At 42.2% G+C, this 21,861-nt stretch overlaps 1 protein-coding gene across 1 annotated transcript in view; it reads left to right on the top strand.

Moving 5' to 3' along the window:
• Positions 1-21,861, top strand: part of LOC106594110 (protein sidekick-2) — a 416,824-nt gene that overhangs the window by 307,362 nt on the left and 87,601 nt on the right. Inside the window, exon 15 of the mRNA XM_045719726.1 lies at positions 6,406-6,553. Within this exon, the coding sequence (XP_045575682.1) occupies positions 6,406-6,553 (148 nt within the window). The remainder of the gene's footprint in view (positions 1-6,405; positions 6,554-21,861) is intronic.

The raw sequence follows: 21,861 nt of genomic DNA, 5'->3' as shown, positions 1-21,861 counted from the left end.
TGCGCGAAGAGGAAGTCAGAGGTAAAACTCCAAACCCATTGACCCGTCGGATGCTGCTAAGCCAGATCGCTGGATTCTACGACCCCATTGGTCTTGCCACACCCGCAAAGCAGAAAGGGGTTATGCTTGTGAGAGAAGCTTACCAAGAAGCGAGTATAAGCAGTCCAGTTAAGGACGCTTGGGATGACCTACTCTCACCAAAACTACGAGAGGCTTCCATAAGACTCCTCGAAGAATATGTGAGACTTGCCCAGATCAGGTTCGAAAGAAGCCTCACACCAACTGGAGCCATAGGCCATCCAATGGGAGTCACGTTTTCAGATGGGAGTGAGGCTTCCTGCGGCGTGGTGCTCTATCTCCGTTGGGAGTCGCAGAATGGGGTCGTAGTGAGGCTGGTTGAGTCAAAAGCAAAGCTTACCCCTCTCAACCAGAAAGGAGACGTGATTAAGGCAGAGGTATGTGGTGCTGTCTTTTCGATCCGCCTGAGAAAATACCTTGTAAAGCACTGCCGCATCAAGGTCGCACGCTGGATCCACTTCGTGGATAGCCAAACAATCCTGGGAGCAATTCACAAGGATAGCTATGGCTACCAAACTTTCTTCGCTAACCGCATCGGAGAGATCCAGAAGGCTGGACCAGTGGAAGACTGGAGGTGGATTGAGGGCAACCTGAACATAGCAGACATTGTCACAAGGGGAGCAACTCCTGAGGAACTCGATGAAGGGTCAGAGTGGCAACAAGGCCCTGAGTTCCTGAGTTGGCCTGAGGCTGAGTGGCCTGTGAAGACGGCCAGTGAGATAGTGACCAGCGTGGCTGATGATGTTAAAAGGTTGCAGAGAAGAGCGTTCTCAGCTGTAGTCACCAGATCTCAGGCAGAAAAGTTCTCAGGCCCCAGCAATACTGATGTTGGGGCAGACTTGAAAGACTCCGCACCGCGACCGCAGATGAAATACCAAGGTCCAACTCCAGCAGTAGAGAGGCCAAAGAGGAAGCCCTGGGGTGTAACTCTAGTGCGCCTTGTCGGGCCCGAACGATTCAGTAGCTTGTCTAAATTGTGTGGAACAATCGCCTGGGTTCGAAGAGCGGCAGAATCCTGGCTGAGGACAAGCTAGCAAGCCTCGAGCTCAGCAAACTGGGAGGTGAGGGGGCCGAGGCTGTCTGTGGGAGAGAGAACAGCGGCTTTCCAAGACCTAGCCCTTGCAGCCCAAGACGGCGTGAACTTTCAGGATACGACCTTAAACCAACCGCCTTGTTGTGATGAAAGATGACAACAATGGACTCTTACTTTGTGGTGGTAGAGTCCTGTCTTGGAATGAAGACGGAACCGCTTTACCTTTAATCCCCTTCCGGTCGTGGCTGGGGGCCTTGCTTGCGAGGGAAGCTCACGAAGCGAATCATGAAGGGGTGGCTGCCACACTGCTGCACACTAAAAGAAAGGCCTGGCTTGTGCAAGGTCGGAGGACAGTGAAGAAGGTGGTCAACAGGTGCATCACTTGCAAGAAGCAAAGAGCCCGGCTGTGCCAGCAAGTGATGAGCTCTCTTCCTCAGGAACATACCAGTAGAGCGAACCCATTCGAGTATACTACACTAGACCTCTTTGGACCCTTTGAAGTGAGGGAAGCTGTTAACTTCTTGGGGCTATGTGGGACGCTAGCGTGCCACCCGTGGTGCACCCTATCAACAGCAGGTGCATTTCAAGAGCGGCAAATTTGAAACCAAATAAATGTCAAAATTCAAATTTTTCAAACATACAACTATCTTACACCCTTTGAAAGATAAACATCTCCTTAATCTAACCACGTTGTCCGATTTCAAAAAGGTTTTACGGCGAAAGCATAAAGTTAGATTATGTTAGGAGAGTACATTGACAATAGCTGTGTGTAATGTTTTGTCAATTCAAAGCCAGGCGTCACCAAAACCATAAAACCAGCTAAAATGCGCACTAACCTTTTACAATCTCCATCAGATGACACTCCTAGGACATTATGTTAGACAATGCATGCATTTTTAGTTCTATCAAGTTCATATTTATATCCAAAAACAGCGTTTTACTATGGCATTGATGTTGAGGAAATCGTTTCCCTCCAATAACCGGCAGTCAAGTCAGCACCACAAATTAAATAATTAAAATTAGAAAACATTGGTAAAATATTATATTGTCATTTAAAGAATTATAGATTTACATCTCTTGAACGCAATCAATTTGCCAGATTTAAAAATAACCTTACTGGGAAATCACACTTTGCAATAATCTGAGCACTGCGCCCAGAAAAATATGCTTTGCTATACAGACAAACGGCCATGTTGGAGAGATCTAAAATCGAAAATACTATGTAAATAATCCATTACCTTTGATTCTCTTCATCAGATGTCACTTCCAGGTATCACAGGTCCATAACGAATGTAGTTTTGTTCAAAAAAGCTCATCATTTATATCCAAAAAGCTCCGTGTTGTTAGCACATGATCTAAGCCAGCCGGACTTCTCGTCATGAACGAGGGGAAAAAATATATTTACGTTCGTTCAAACATGTCAAACGTTGTATAGCATAAATCATTAGTGCCTTTTTTAACCAGAACATGAATAATATTCAAGGTGGACGAATGCATTCTCTTTTATAACGTATTGGAACGAGGGTACCCAACATGAACTCGCGCGCCAGAGTCTAATCGGCCATCACCGTTCCATGGCTCTTGTTCGGTCAGATCTCACAGTAAAAGACTCAAAACACTTTGTAAAGGCTGGTGACATCTAGTGGAAGCAATAGGAAGTGCCAAAACATTAATCAACCCCTGTGTGTTTCAATGGCATAGACTTAAAAGTAATTCTAATTTTATCCAGCCGTGAAAATACTGCCCCCTAGCCCCAACAGGTTAAGAAAAGAACCAAGAAAAAGGTCTGGGGAGTCTTGTATTGCTGCATGACTTCCAGAGCCGTCCATGCTGATCTCATCGACGACCAGTCTTCTGAGAGCTTTCTTCAGGCCTACTCCCGGTTCACTGCTCTGAGGGGGCATCCCAAAAAGCTATGGTCAGACAGAGGCACAAACTTCTTGGGAGCCAGGCCTGCTCTGAGAGAGCTACACAAGCACCTGGCCTGTTTGCAGAAGGCATCCGTTGAAGACAAGGCAGCCAGAAATAGCACAGAGTGGCAATGGGACTTTCATCCTGCAGACTCGCCACACAGGAATGGAGCAACAGAGGCAGCTGTCAAGCTCCTTAAAAGAGCTCTTAACAGTCTTGGCGGAACAACTGGCTGCTACACCTGGGGGGAGTTCCAGACCCTTCTCTACTCTGCAGCCAACTTGACTAATGAGCGACCTATCGACGCCAGGGCACAGGAACAAGAGGACTCAGTGGAGTACTTGACCCCCAACTCCCTTATCCTGGGACGCACCGGACAGGGAGGGGACATACACGGAATTGACATGGAAACCCGCTCTTGGCGCAGGCTGAGGGCTGTCCAGGCTGGAGTCGACAGGTTCTGGAAGAAATGGAGCAAACTGACAGGACCAAACTTGTTCATAAGACACAAGTGGCACCGAGCAGAGAGAAGTATCAAGGTTGGAGACGTAGTCTGGATTGCGGACCAGCACGCTCTGAGGGGGCAGTTCCGGCTCGGCAGGGTTGCTTCAACATATCCAGACGAGAAGGGGGTTGTCCGGGATGCGGACATAACAACCTGCATGGGTCTTCCTGCTCCCATGGTTCCCAGGGCCCTGAGAAAGGACTCTACCATGCACACGAAAATAATTCGCAGGGATGTGCGGAGGTTGGTGATCTTGATTCCTGCTGAAGACCAAGAGGAGGTAAGATAAGTCCTCGCCATGGGTACCCAAAGACTGTGACTCTGTGTTCTTTGCTTAGCTAGCGGGTAACCCTGGGAGGCAACTGAGTGCTTCGAGGGCAAACCTACACTCAGTAGGAGGAAAGGTGGTGGAGCCTACCTCCTTAGTTAATACATGTTTGTTTGTAAATGCCTACAAAGACTGGACTTTAGTTTGAAATTCTCACTGAGAGACTCGAGACTGTGCCCTCCTTGGATCTTCGATCAGTCGGCCAAGTGGGAGGTGTTGAGACTTCTAGCTCACTCAGGAAAAAAAAATAAAAATATATATATATATATATATATATATATAAATAGATAAAAGAGAAGCAAATGGGTCTGATGTGTTCAATTAAATGGGGAACGAGTGATTTCCTTAAGTTTCTTAGATGCTCAGATATGTTATGTTATGTGCGCATGCGCAGCTTCACTAGAGACTTAAATTACAGAACCTGGTAAACACTTCACCGTAGACAATCATCAGGAGCACACAGCCCGTTGGTTTATGACTGTTCGGATTTTTCGTTATTTAGCCCTCTGAAAAGGCTCACCAGGAAGCACACAATGTCATGACTCGTGTTTGTCCTTAATTTTATTTTAAATCAAATGACCTGTGGTCATTTGATTTAATTAAGGACAAACACGAGTCATGACATTGTGTGCTTCCTGGTGAGCCTTTTCGGAGGGCTAAATAACGAAAATTCCGAACAAACACTATGAACAGAATACTACAGCAGAACTACTGAATACTAAACACTATGAACAGAATTCTACAGCTGGAATACGGAACACTAAACACTATGAACAGAATACTACAGCTGGAATACTGAACACTGAACACTATGAACAGAATCCTACAGCAGGAATAATGAATACTAAACATTATGAACAGAATACTACAGCAGGAATACTAAACACTATGAACAGAATACTACAGCTGGAATACTGAACACTAAACACTATGAACAGAATACTTCAGCAGGAATACTAAACACTATGAACAGAATACTTCAGCTGGAATACTAAACACTATGAACAGAATACTACAGCAGGAATACTGAATACTAAACACTATGAACAGAATACTACAGCAGGAATACTAAACACTATGAACAGAATACTACAGCAGGAATACTGAATACTAAACCCTATGAACAGAATACTACAGCTGGAATACTGAACACTAAACACTATGAACAGAATACTACAGCTGGAATACTGAACACTGAACACTATGAACAGAATACTACAGCTGGAATACTGAATACTAAACACTATGAACAGAATACTACAGCAGGCATACTAAACACTATGAACAGAATTCTACAGCTGGAATACGGAACACTAAACACTATGAACAGAATACTACAGCAGGAATTCTGAACACTAAACACTATGAACAGAATACTACAGCGGGAATAATGAATACTGCACACTATGAACAGAATCCTACAGCTGGAATACTGAATACCGAACACTATGAACAGAATACTACAGCTGGAATACTGAACACTGAACACTGTGAACAGAATGCTACAGCTGGAATACTGAAAACTGAAAACTGAACACTATGAACAGAAAAATACAGCTGGAATACTGAATACTAAACACTATGAACAGAATACTACAGCTGGAATACTGAACACTGAACACTATGAACAGAATACTACAGCTGGAATACTGAACACTGAACACTATGAACAGAATACTACAGCTGGAATACTGAATACTAAACACTATGAACAGAATACTACAGCAGGAATACTAAACACTATGAACAGAATTCTAGAGCTGGAATACGGAACACTAAACACTATGAACAGAATACTACAGCAGGAATTCAGAACACTAAACACTATGAACAGAATACTACAGCAGGAATACTACACACTATGAACAGAATACTACAGCTGGAATACTAAACACTAAACACTATGAACAGAATACTACAGCTGGAATAAGGAATACTAAACACTATGAACAGAATACTACAGCTGGAATACTGAACACTGAACACTATGAACAGAATCCTACAGCAGGAATAATGAATACTAAACACTATGAACAGAATACTAGGGCAGGAATACTAAACACCATGAACAGAATACTGCAGCAGGAATAATGAATACTAAACACGATGAACAGAATACTACAGCAGGAATACTAAACCCTATGAACAGAATACTTCAGCTGGAATACTGAACACTAAACACTATGAACAGAATACTTCAGCTGGAATACTGAACACTAAACACTGAACAGAATTCTACAGCTGGAATACTGAACACTAAACACTATGAACAGAATTCTACAGCGGGAATACTGGTCTCAGTTTACAGAAGTGATACTGTAGTCTTGAGATGCTCAGACGTTGTCCTTTCAGCAAACATTGACTCAAGCTCTCTCTCTCTCCTCTGTCTCTCTCTCTCTCTCTCTCTCTCTCTCTCTCCCTCTCTTTCTCTCTCTCTCTCTCTCTGTGTGTGTCTCTCGCTCGCTCTCTCTTTCACTCTCTCCCTCTCTCTCTCTCTCTCTTTCTCTCTCTTTCTTTATTTCTCTCTCTCTCTCTGTCTGTCTGTCGTAGATGCCCCATGGACAGTGCTCCTGGCCAATATCGAACCAGAGTCGACCGGGGTGACCGTGGGTGGTTTGATCCCAGCACGGTCCTACCAGTTCAGGCTGTGTGCGGTCAACGACGTGGGCAGGGGACAGTTCAGTAAGGAGACTGACCGGTGGGTTTTAATTTTCATGTGTCCTTTATTTAACCTGGAGAATCCCAGAGATATATATGAATGTTGTCTGCCTGTCTTTCATAGTTCAATCAATCACATTCATTTGTAAATCCCATTGGCATCAGCAGTTGTTACAGCGGGAGAGAGATATCCAATGTGTTATAGCAAGAACAACCTCAAGAAAACATCAGTAAACTGTTCACTGTTTTTGTACAAACTGGGTTGTGGTCAGTTCGACACACCGTAGAAAAACCTTTTGCAACGGAAAAAAAATAATATTTGTCCTCATTGGACAAGTTCAGGTAGTACCTCCCTGATTCAAAAATGTTTTCTCTCTACTGAATATGACCCAACCTGTTCCTTCCCTTCTCTGTGGTTCAGTGTTGACTCTCTGACTAGTCTCTCAGAAGTCCACAGGGTTTTTTTTCAAACATGGGAATGACTGTGTGAGTGTGCGTGTGTTTGATAACTAGGAGTGAGCTGACCCTGCAAAATACTGCTGTGTGAAAAACCATGGATGTGATGACCCAGCTACTGCTCTCTCTCTCTCTCTCTCTCTCTCTCTCTCTCTCTCTCTCTCTCTCTCTCTCTCTCTCTCTCTGTCTCTCTGTGTCTTTAGAGTAATACAGAGGGCTGAATGACTCAGAGCTTCAAACAGAAAGTCAAATCCCCAGAGTACTGTTGACGCCTTAGATATAGCTCAACACACACACACCCTGAGAGACATACTAACTACTACACACACTCAGAGACATACTAACTACTACTACACACCCTCAGAGACATACTAACTACTACACACCGTCAGAGACATATTAACTACTACACATCTTCAGAGACATACTAACTACTACACACCCTCAGAGACATACTAACTACTACACACATCCTCAGAGACATACTAACTACTACACATCCTCAGATACATACTAACTACTACACATCCTCAGAGACATACTAACTACTACACACCCTCAGAGACACACTAACTACTACACACCCTCAGAGACATACTATCTACTACACACCCTCAGAGACATACTAACTACTACACACACCCTCAGAGACATACTAACTACTACACACCCTCAGAGACATACTAACTACTACAAACACCCTCAGAGAAATATTAACTACTACACATCCTCAGAGACATACTAATTACTACACATCCTCAGAGACATACTAACTACTACACATCCTCAGAGACATACTAACTACTACACACCCTCAGTGACATACTAACTACTACACACACCCTCAGAGACATACTAACTACTACACACCCTCAGAGACATACTAACTACTACACACCCTCAGAGACATATTAACTACTACACACCCTCAGAGACATAGTAACTACTACACACCCTCAGAGACATATTAACTACTACATACCCTCAGAGACATACTAACTACTACACACCCTCAGAGACATACTAACTACTACACACCCTCAGAGACATACTAACTACTACACACCCTCAGATACATACTAACTACTACACACCCTCAGAGACATACTAACTACTACACATCCTCAGAGACATACTAACTACTACACATCCTCAGAGACATACTAACTACTACACACCCTCAGAGACACACTAACTACTACACACCCTCAGAGACATACTAACTACTACACACCCTCAGAGACATACTAACTACTACACATCCTCAGAGACATACTAACTACTACTAATCCTCAGAGACATACTAACTACTACACACATCCTCAGAGACATACTAACTACTACACATCCTCAGAGACATATTAACTACTACACACCCTCAGAGACATACTAACTACTACACATCCTCAGAGACATACTAACTACTACACACCCTCAGAGACACACTAACTAATACACACCCTCAGAGACATACTAACTACTACACATCCTCAGAGACACACTAACTACTACACACATCCTCAGAGACATACTAACTACTACACACATCCTCAGAGACATACCAACTACTACACACATCCTCAGAGACATACTAACTACTACACACACCCTCAGAGACATAGTAACTACTACACACCCTCAGAGACATACTAACTACTACACATCCTCAGAGACATACTACTACACACCCTCAGAGACATACTCACTACTACACATCCTAAGAGACATACTAAATACTACACATCCTCAAAGACATACTAACTACTACACATCCTCAGAAACATACTAACTACTACACACCCTCAGAGACATACTAACTACTACACATCCTCAGAGACATACTAACTGCTACACACACTCAGAGACATACTAACTACTACACATCCTCAGAGACATACTAACTACTACACACCCTCAGAGACATACTAACTACTACACACCCTCAGAGACATACTAACTACTACACATCCTCAGAGACATACTAACTACTACACACCCTCAGAGACACATTAACTACTACACATCCTCAGAGACACACTAACTACTACACACCCTCAGAGACATACTAACTACTACATACATCCTCAGAGACATACAAACAACTACACACCCTCAGAGACATACTAACTACTACACATCCTCAGAGACATACTAACTACTACACATCCTCAGAGACATACTAACTACTACACACCCTCAGAGACATACTAACTACTACACACCCTCAGAGTCATATTAACTACTGCACACCCTCAGAGACATACTAACTACTACACATCCTCAGAGACATACTAACTACTACACACCCTCAGAGACATTCTAACTACTACACATCCCTCAGAGACATACTAACTACTACACACCCTCAGAGACATACTAACTACTACACACCCTCAGAGACATACTAACTACTACACACCCTCAGAGACATACTAACTACTACACACCCTCAGAGACATACTAACTACTACACACCCTCAGAGACATACTAACTACTACACACCCTCAGAGACATACTAACTACTACACACCCTCAGAGACATACTAACTACTACACACCCTCAGAGACATATTAACTACTACACACCCTCAGAGACATACTAACTACTACACACACCTCAGAGACATACTAACAACTACACACCCTCAGAGACATACTAACTACTACACATCCTCAGAGACATACTAACTACTAACACATCCTCAGAGACATACTAACTACTACACACCCTCAGAGACATACTAACTACTACACACCCTCAGAGACATACTAACTACTACACACCCTCAGAGACATACTAACTACTACACACCCTCAGAGACACACTAACTACTACACACCCTCAGAGACATACTAACTACTACACACATCCTCAGAGACACACTAACAACTACACACCCTCAGAGACATACTAACTACTACACATCCTCAGAGACATACCAACTACTACACACCCTCAGAGACATACTAACTACTACACACACCCTCAGAGACATAGTAACTACTACACACCCTCAGAGACATACTAACTACTGCACATCCTCAGAGACATACTACTACACACCCTCAGAGACATACTAACTACTACACATCCTCAGAGACATACTAACTACTACACACCCTCAGAGACATACTAACTACTACACATCCTCAGAGACATACTAACTACTACACACCCTCAGAGACATACTAACTACTACACATCCTCAGAGACATACTAACTGCTACACACACTCAGAGACATACTAACTACTACACATCCTCAGAGACATACTAACTACTACACACCCTCAGAGACATATTAACTACTACACATCCTCAGAGACACACTAACTACTACACACCCTCAGAGACATACTAACTACTACATACATCCTCAGAGACATACTAACAACTACTCACCCTCAGAGACATACTAACTACTACACATCCTCAGAGGCATACTAACTACTACACACCCTCAGAGATATACTAACTACTACACACCCTCAGAGTCATATTAACTACTGCACACCCTCAGAGACATATTAACTACTACACATCCTCAGAGACAACTAACTACTACACACCCTCAGAGACATTTTAACTACTACACATCCTCAGAGACACACTAACTACTACACACCCTCAGAGACATACTAACTACTACACACATCCTCAGAGACATACTAACAACTACACACCCTCAGAGACATACTAACTACTACACATCCTCAGAGACATACTAACTACTACACACCCTCAGAGATATACTAACTACTACACACCCTCAGAGTCATATTAACTACTGCACACCCTCAGAGACATATTAACTACTACACATCCTCAGAGACATACTAACTACTACACACCCTAAGAGACATTTTAACTACTACACATCCTCAGAGACACACTAACTACTACACACCCTCAGAGACATATTAACTACTACACACCCTCAGAGACATACTAACTACTACACACATCCTCAGAGACACACTAACTACTACACATCCTCAGAGACATACTAACTACTACACACCCTCAGAGACATACTAACTACTACACACCCTCAGGGACATATTAACTACTACACACCCTCAGAGACATACTAACTACTACACACCCTCAGAGACATACTAACTACGACACACATCCTCAGAGACACACTAACTACTACACACCCTCAGAGACATACTAAATACTACACATCCTCAGAGACATACTAACTACTACACACCCTCAGAGACATACTAACTACTACACACATCCTCAGAGACACACTAACTACTACACACCCTCAGAGACATACTAAATACTAAACATCCTCAGAGACATACTAACTACTACACACCCTCAGAGACATACTAACTACTACACACCCTCAGAGACATACTAACTACTACACACCCTCAGAGACATACTAACTACTACACACCCTCAGAGACATATTAACTACTACACACCCTCAGAGACATACTAACTACTACACACCCTCAGAGACATACTAACTATTACACATCCTCAGAGATATACTAACTACTACACACCCTCAGAGACATACTAACTACTACACATCCTCAGAGACATACTAACTACTACACACATCCTCAGAGACATACTAACTACTACACACCCTCAGAGTCATATTAACTACTGCACACCCTCAGAGACATATTAACTACTACACACCCTCAGAGACATACTAACTACTACACACCCTCAGAGACATATTAACTACTACACACCCTCAGAGACATACTAACTACTACACACCCTCAGAGACATACTAACTATTACACATCCTCAGAGATATACTAACTACAACACATCCTCAGAGACATACTAACTACTACACACCCTCAGAGTCATATTAACTACTGCACACCCTCAGAGACATATTAACTTCTACACATCCTCAGAGACATACTAACTACTACACACCCTCAGAGACATATTAACTACTACACATCCTCAGAGACACACTAACTACTACACACCCTCAGAGACATACTAACTACTACACACCCTCAGAGACATACTAACTACTACACACCCTCAGAGACATACTAACTACTACACACATCCTCAGAGACACACTAACTACTACACATCCTCAGAGACATACTAACTACCACACACCTCTTCAGAGACATACTAACTACTACACATCCTCAGAGACATACTAACTACTACACACCCTCAGAGACATATTAACTACTACACACCCTCAGAGACACACTAACTACTACACACATCCTCATAGACATACTAACTACTACACACCCTCAGAGACATACTAACTACTACACACATCATCAGAGACATACTAACTACTACACATCCTCAGAGACATACTAACTACTACACACCCTCAGAGACATATTATCTACTACACACCCTCAGAGACATACTAACTACTACACACCCTCAGAGACACACTAACTACTACACACCCTCAGAGACATACTAACTACTACATACATCCTCAGACACATACTAACAACTACACACCCTCAGAGACATACTAACTACTACACACCCTCAGAGACATACTAACAACTACACACCCTCAGAGACATATTAACTACTACACATCCTCAGAGACACACTAACTACTACACACCCTCAGAGACATACTAACTACTACAACATCCTCAGAGACATACTAACAACTACACACCCTCAGAGACATACTAACTACTACACATCCTCAGAGACATACTAACAACTACACACCCTCAGAGACATATTAACTACTACACATCCTCAGAGACATACTAACTACTACACACCCTCAGAGACATTTTAACTACTACACATCCTCAGAGACATACTAACTACTACACACCCTCAGAGACATACTAACTACTACACACATCCTCAGAGACATACTAACAACTACACACCCTCAGAGACATACTAACTACTACACATCCTCAGAGACATACTAACTACTACACACCCTCAGAGACATATTATTTACTACACACCCTCAGAGACATACTAACTACTACACACCCTCAGAGACATACTAACTACTACACATCCTCAGAGACATACTAACTACTACACACCCTCAGAGACATACTAACTACTACACATCCTCAGAGACATACTAACTACTACACACCCTCAGAGACATACTAACTACTACACATCCTCAGAGACATACTAACTACTACACACCCTCAGAGACATACTAACTACTACACATCCTCAGAGACATACTAACTACTACACACCCTCAGAGACATATTAACTACTACACATCCTCAGAGACACACTAACTACTACACACCCTCAGAGACATACTAACTACTACATACATCCTCAGAGACATACTAACAACTACACACCCTCAGAGACATACTAACTACTACACATCCTCAGAGACATACTAACTACTACACACCCTCAGAGATATACTAACTACTACACACCCTCAGAGACATACTAACTACTACACACCCTCAGAGACATACTAACTACTACACATCCTCAGAGACATACTAACTACTTCACACCCTCAGAGACATACTAACTACTACACATCCTCAGAGACATACTAACTACTACACACGCTCAGAGACATACTAACTACTACACACATCCTCAGAGACATATTAACAACTACACACCCTCAGAGACATACTAACTACTACACATCCTCAGAGACACACTAACTACTACACACCCTCAGAGACATACTAACTACTACACATCCTCAGAGACATACTAACTACTACACACCCTCAGAGACATATTAACTACTACACACCCTCAGAGACATACTAACTACTACACACCCTCAGAGACATATTAACTACTACACACCCTCAGAGACATACTAACTACTACACACCCTCAGAGACATACTAACTACACACACATCCTCAGAGACACACTAACTACTACACACCCTCAGAGACATACTAAATACTACACATCCTCAGAGACATACTAACTACTACACACCCTCAGAGACATACTAACTACTACACACATCCTCAGAGACACACTAACTACTACACACCCTCAGAGACATACTAACTACTACACACCCTCAGAGACATACTAACTACTACACACCCTCAGAGACATACTAACTACTACACACCCTCAGAGACATACTAACTACTACACACCCTCAGAGACATACTAACTACTACACATCCTCAGAGACACACTAACTACTACACACCCTCAGAGACATACTAAATACTACACATCCTCAGAGACATACTAACTACTACACACCCTCAGAGACATACTAACTACTACACACATCCTCAGAGACACACTAACTACTACACACCCTCAGAGACATACTAAATACTAAACATCCTCAGAGACATACTAACTACTACACACCCTCAGAGACATACTAACTACTACACACCCTCAGAGACATACTAACTACTACACACCCTCAGAGACATACTAACTACTACACACCCTCAGAGACATATTAACTACTACACACCCTCAGAGACATACTAACTACTACACACCCTCAGAGACATACTAACTATTACACATCCTCAGAGATATACTAACTACTACACACCCTCAGAGACATACTAACTACTACACATCCTCAGAGACTTACTAACTACTACACACATCCTCAGAGACATACTAACTACTACACACCCTCAGAGTCATATTAACTACTGCACACCCTCAGAGACATATTAACTACTACACACCCTCAGAGACATACTAACTACTACACACCCTCAGAGACATATTAACTACTACACACCCTCAGAGACATACTAACTACTACACACCCTCAGAGACATACTAACTACTACACATCCTCAGAGACATACTAACTACTACACATCCTCAGAGACATACTAACTACTACACACCCTCAGAGACATACTAACTACTACACACCCTCAGAGACATACTAACTACTACACATCCTCAGAGACATACTAACTACTACACACCCTCAGAGACATATTAACTACTACACATCCTCAGAGACACACTAACTACTACACACCCTCAGAGACATACTAACTACTACATACATCCTCAGAGACATACTAACAACTACACACCCTCAGAGACATACTAACTACTACACATCCTCAGAGGCATACTAACTACTACACACCCTCAGAGATATACTAACTACTACACACCCTCAGAGTCATATTAACTACTGCACACCCTCAGAGACATATTAACTACTACACATCCTCAGAGACACACTAACTACTACACACCCTCAGAGACATACTAACTACTACACATCCTCAGAGACACACTAACAACTACACACCCTCAGAGACATACTAACTACTACACACATCCTCAGAGACATACTAACAACTACACACCCTCAGAGACATACTAACTACTACACATCCTCAGAGACATACTAACTACTACACACCCTCAGAGACATACTAACTACTACACACCCTCAGAGACATACTAACTACTACACACCCTCAGAGACATACTAACTACTACACACATCCTCAGAGACACACTAACTACTACACACCCTCAGAGACATACTAAACTACTACACATCCTCAGAGACATACTAACTACTACACACCCTCAGAGACATACTAACTACTACACACATCCTCAGAGACACACTAACTACTACACACCCTCAGAGACATACTAACTACTACACACCCTCAGAGACATACTAACTACTACACACCCTCAGAGACATACTAACTACTACACACCCTCAGAGACATACTAACTACTACACACCCTCAGAGACATACTAACTACTACACACCCTCAGAGACATACTAACTACTACACACCCTCAGAGACATACTAACTATTACACATCCTCAGAGATATACTAACTACTACACACCCTCAGAGACATACTAACTACTACACATCCTCAGAGACATACTAACTACTACACACCCTCAGAGACATACTAACTACTACACACATCCTCAGAGACACACTAACTACTACACACCCTCAGAGACATACTAAATACTAAACATCCTCAGAGACATACTAACTACTACACACCCTCAGAGACATACTAACTACTACACACCCTCAGAGACATACTAACTACTACACACCCTCAGAGACATACTAACTACTACACACCCTCAGAGACATATTAACTACTACACACCCTCAGAGACATACTAACTACTACACACCCTCAGAGACATACTAACTACTACACACCCTCAGAGATATACTAACTACTACACACCCTCAGAGACATACTAACTACTACACATCCTCAGAGACATACTAACTACTACACACATCCTCAGAGACATACTAACTACTACACACCCTCAGAGTCATATTAACTACTGCACACCCTCAGAGACATACTAACTACTACACACCCTCAGAGACATACTAACTACTACACACCCTCAGAGACATATTAACTACTACACACCCTCAGAGACATACTAACTACTACACACCCTCAGAGACATACTAACTACTACACATCCTCAGAGACATACTAACTACTACACATCCTCAGAGACATACTAACTACTACACACCCTCAGAGACATACTAACTACTACACATCCTCAGAGACATACTAACTACTACACATCCTCAGAGACATACTAACTACTACACACCCTCAGAGACATATTAACTACTACACACCCTCAGAGACACACTAACTACTACACACCCTCAGAGACATACTAACTACTACAACATCCTCAGAGACATACTAACAACTACACACCCTCAGAGACATACTAACTACTACACATCCTCAGAGGCATACTAACTACTACACACCCTCAGAGATATACTAACTACTACACACCCTCAGAGTCATATTAACTACTGCACACCCTCAGAGACATATTAACTACTACACATCCTCAGAGACATACTAACTACTACACACCCTCAGAGACATATTAACTACTACACATCCTCAGAGACACACTAACTACTACACACCCTCAGAGACATACTAACTACTACACACATCCTCAGAGACATACTAACAACTACACACCCTCAGAGACATACTAACTACTACACATCCTCAGAGACATACTAACTACTACACACCCTCAGAGATATACTAACTACTACACATCCTCAGAGACACACTAACTACTACACACCCTCAGAGACATATTAACTACTACACACCCTCAGAGACATACTAACTACTACACACCCTCAGAGACATACTAACTACGACACACATCCTCAGAGACACACTAACTACTACACACCCTCAGAGACATACTAAATACTACACATCCTCAGAGACATACTAACTACTACACACCCTCAGAGTCATACTAACTACTACACACATCCTCAGAGACACACTAACTACTACACACCCTCAGAGACATACTAAATACTAAACATCCTCAGAGACATACTAACTACTACACACCCTCAGAGACATACTAACTACTACACACCCTCAGAGACATACTAACTACTACACACCCTCAGAGACATACTAACTACTACACACCCTCAGAGACATATTAACTACTACACACCCTCAGAGACATACTAACTACTACACACCCTCAGAGACATACTAACTACTACACACCCTCAGAGACATACTAACTACTACACACCCTCAGAGACATACTAACTACTACACATCCTCAGAGACATACTAACTACTACACACCCTCAGAGACATACTAACTACTACACACCCTCAGAGACATACTAACTACTACACATCCTCAGAGACATACTAACTACTACACACCCTCAGAGACATACTAACTACTACACACCCTCAGAGACATACTAACTACTACACATCCTCAGAGACATACTAACTACTACACACCCTCAGAGACATATTAACTACTACACACCCTCAGAGACATACTAACTACTACACACCCTCAGAGACATACTAACTACTACACATCCTCAGAGATATACTAACTACTACACACCCTCAGAGACATACTAACTACTACACATCCTCAGAGACATACTAACTACTACACACCCTCAGAGACATACTAACTACTACACACCCTCAGAGACATACTAACTACTACACATCCTCAGAGACATACTAACTACTACACATCCTCAGAGACATACTAACTACTACACACCCTCAGAGTCATATTAACTACTGCACACCCTCAGAGACATATTAACTACTACACATCCTCAGAGACACAATAACTACTACACACCCTCTGCGACATACTAACTACTACACACCCTCAGAGACATACTAACTACTACACACCCTCAGAGACATACTAACTACTACACACATCCTCAGAGACACACTAACTACTACACACCCTCAGAGACATACGAACTACTACACACACCCTCAAAGACATATTAACTACTACACATCCTCAGAGACACACTAACTACTACACACCCTCAGAGACATACTAACTACTACATACATCCTCAGACACATACTAACAACTACACACCCTCAGAGACATACTAACTACTACACATCCTCAGAGACATACTAACAACTACACACCCTCAGAGACATACTAACTACTACACATCCTCAGAGACATACTAACTACTACACACCCTCAGAGATATACTAACTACTACAAACACTCAGAGTCATATTAACTACTGCACACCCTCAGAGACATATTAACTACTACACATCCTCAGAGACATACTAACTACTACACACCCTCAGAGACATTTTAACTACTACACATCCTCAGAGACATATTAACTACTACACACCCGCAGAGACATACTAACTACTACACACATCCTCAGAGACATACTAACAACTACACACCCTCAGAGACATACTAACTACTACACATCCTCAGAGACATACTAACTACTACACACCCTCAGAGACATATTATCTACTACACACCCTCAGAGACATACTAACTACTACACACCCTCAGAGACATACTAACTACTACACATCCTCAGAGACATACTAACTACTACACACCCTCAGAGACATACTAACTACTACACATCCTCAGAGACATACTAACTACTACACACCCTCAGAGACATACTAACTACTACACACCCTCAGAGACATACTAACTACTACACATCCCTCAGAGACATACTAACTACTACACACCCTCAGAGACATATTAACTACTACACACCCTCAGAGACACACTAACTACTACACACCCTCAGAGACATACTAACTACTACAACATCCTCAGAGACATACTAACAACTACACACCCTCAGAGACATACTAACTACTACACATCCTCAGAGACATACTAACTACTACACACCCTCAGAGACATACTAACTACTACACATCCTCAGAGACATACTAACTACTACACACCCTCAGAGACATACTAACTACTACACACCCTCAGAGACATACTAACTACTACACACCCTCAGAGACATACTAACTACTACACACATCCTCAGAGACACACTAACTACTACACATCCTCAGAGACATACTAACTACCACACACATCTTCAGAGACATACTAACTACTACACATCCTCAGAGACATACTAACTACTACACACCCTCAGAGACATACTAACTACTACACACCCTCAGAGACATACTAACTACTACACATCCTCAGAGACATACTAACTACTACACACCCTCAGAGACATACTAACTACTACACACCCTCAGAGACATATTAACTACTACACATCCTCAGAGACACACTAAATACTACACACCCTCAGAGACATACTAACTACTACACATCCTCAGAGACATACTAACTACTACACACCCTCAGAGACATACTAACTACTACAACATCCTCAGAGACATACTAACAACTACACACCCTCAGAGACATATTAACTACTACACATCCTCAGAGACATACTAACTACTACACACCCTCAGAGACATATTAACTACTACACATCCTCAGAGACATATTAACTACTACACACCCTCAGAGACATACTAACTACTACACACATCCTCAGAGACATACTAACTACTACACACCCTCAGAGACATACTAACTACTACACATCCTCAGAGACATACTAACTACTACACACCCTCAGAGACATATTAACTACTACACACTCCTCAGAGACATACTAACTACTACACACCCTCAGAGACATACTAACTACTACACATCCTCAGAGACATACTAACTACTACACACCCTCAGAGACATACTAACTACTACACATCCTCAGAGACATACTAACTACTACACACCCTCAGAGACATACTAACTACTACACATCCTCAGAGACATACTAACTACTACACACCCTCAGAGACATACTAACTACTACACATCCTCAGAGACATACTAACTACTACACACCCTCAGAGACATACTAACTACTACACATCCTCAGAGACATACTAACTACTACACATCCTCAGAGACATACTAACTACTACACACCCTCAGAGACATATTAACTACTACACATCCTCAGAGACACACTAACTACTACACACCCTCAGAGACATACTAACTACTACATACATCCTCAGAGACATACTAACAACTACACACCCTCAGAGACATACTAACTACTACATACATCCTCAGAGACATACTAACTACTACACACCCTCAGAGACATATTAACTACTACACATCCTCAGAGACACACTAACTACTACACACCCTCAGAGACATACTAACTACTACACACCCTCAGAGACATACTAACTACTACACACCCTCAGAGACATACTAACTACTACACACATCCTCAGAGACACACTAACTACTACACATCCTCAGAGACATACTAACTACCACACACATCTTCAGAGACATACTAACTACTACACATCCTCAGAGACATACTAACTACTACACACCCTCAGAGACATACTAACTACTACACATCCTCAGAGACATACTAACTACTACACATCCTCAGAGACATACTAACTACTACACACCCTCAGAGACATACTAACTACTACACACCCTCAGAGACATATTAACTACTACACATCCTCAGAGACACACTAAATACTACACACCCTCAGAGACATATTAACTACTACACATCCTCAGAGACACACTAACTACTACACACCCTCAGAGACATACTAACTACTACATACATCCTCAGAGACATACTAACAACTACACACCCTCAGAGACATACTAACTACTACACATCCTCAGAGACATACTAACAACTACACACCCTCAGAGACATTTTAACTACTACACATCCTCAGAGACATATTAACTACTACACACCCTCAGAGACATACTAACTACTACACACATCCTCAGAGACATACTAACAACTACACACCCTCAGAGACATACTAACTACAAAACATCCTCAGAGACATACTAACTACTACACACCTTCAGAGACATATTATCTACTACACACCCTCAGAGACATACTAACTACTACACACCCTCAGAGACATACTAACTACTACACATCCTCAGAGACATACTAACTACTACACACCCTCAGAGACATACTAACTACTACACATCCTCAGAGACATACTAACTACTACACACCCTCAGAGACATACTAACTACTACACATCCTCAGAGACATACTAACTACTACACATCCTCAGAGACATACTAACTACTACACACCCTCAGAGACATATTAACTACTACACATCCTCAGAGACACACTAACTACTACACACCCTCAGAGACATACTAACTACTACATACATCCTCAGAGACATACTAACAACTACACACCCTCAGAGACATACTAACTACTACACATCCTCAGAGACATTCTAACAACTACACACCCTCAGAGACATACTAACTACTACACATCCTCAGAGACATACTAACTACTACACACCCTCAGAGATATACTAACTACTACACACCCTCAGAGACATACTAACTACTACACACCCTCAGAGACATACTAACTACTACACACCCTCAGAG

Source organism: Salmo salar, chromosome ssa06, assembly GCF_905237065.1.
Source record: "Salmo salar chromosome ssa06, Ssal_v3.1, whole genome shotgun sequence".
In the NCBI taxonomy this organism is placed as follows: domain Eukaryota; kingdom Metazoa; phylum Chordata; class Actinopteri; order Salmoniformes; family Salmonidae; genus Salmo; species Salmo salar.
The sequence above is the reverse complement of the archived record's forward strand: the minus strand, read 5'-3'. Positions and strand labels throughout refer to the sequence as shown.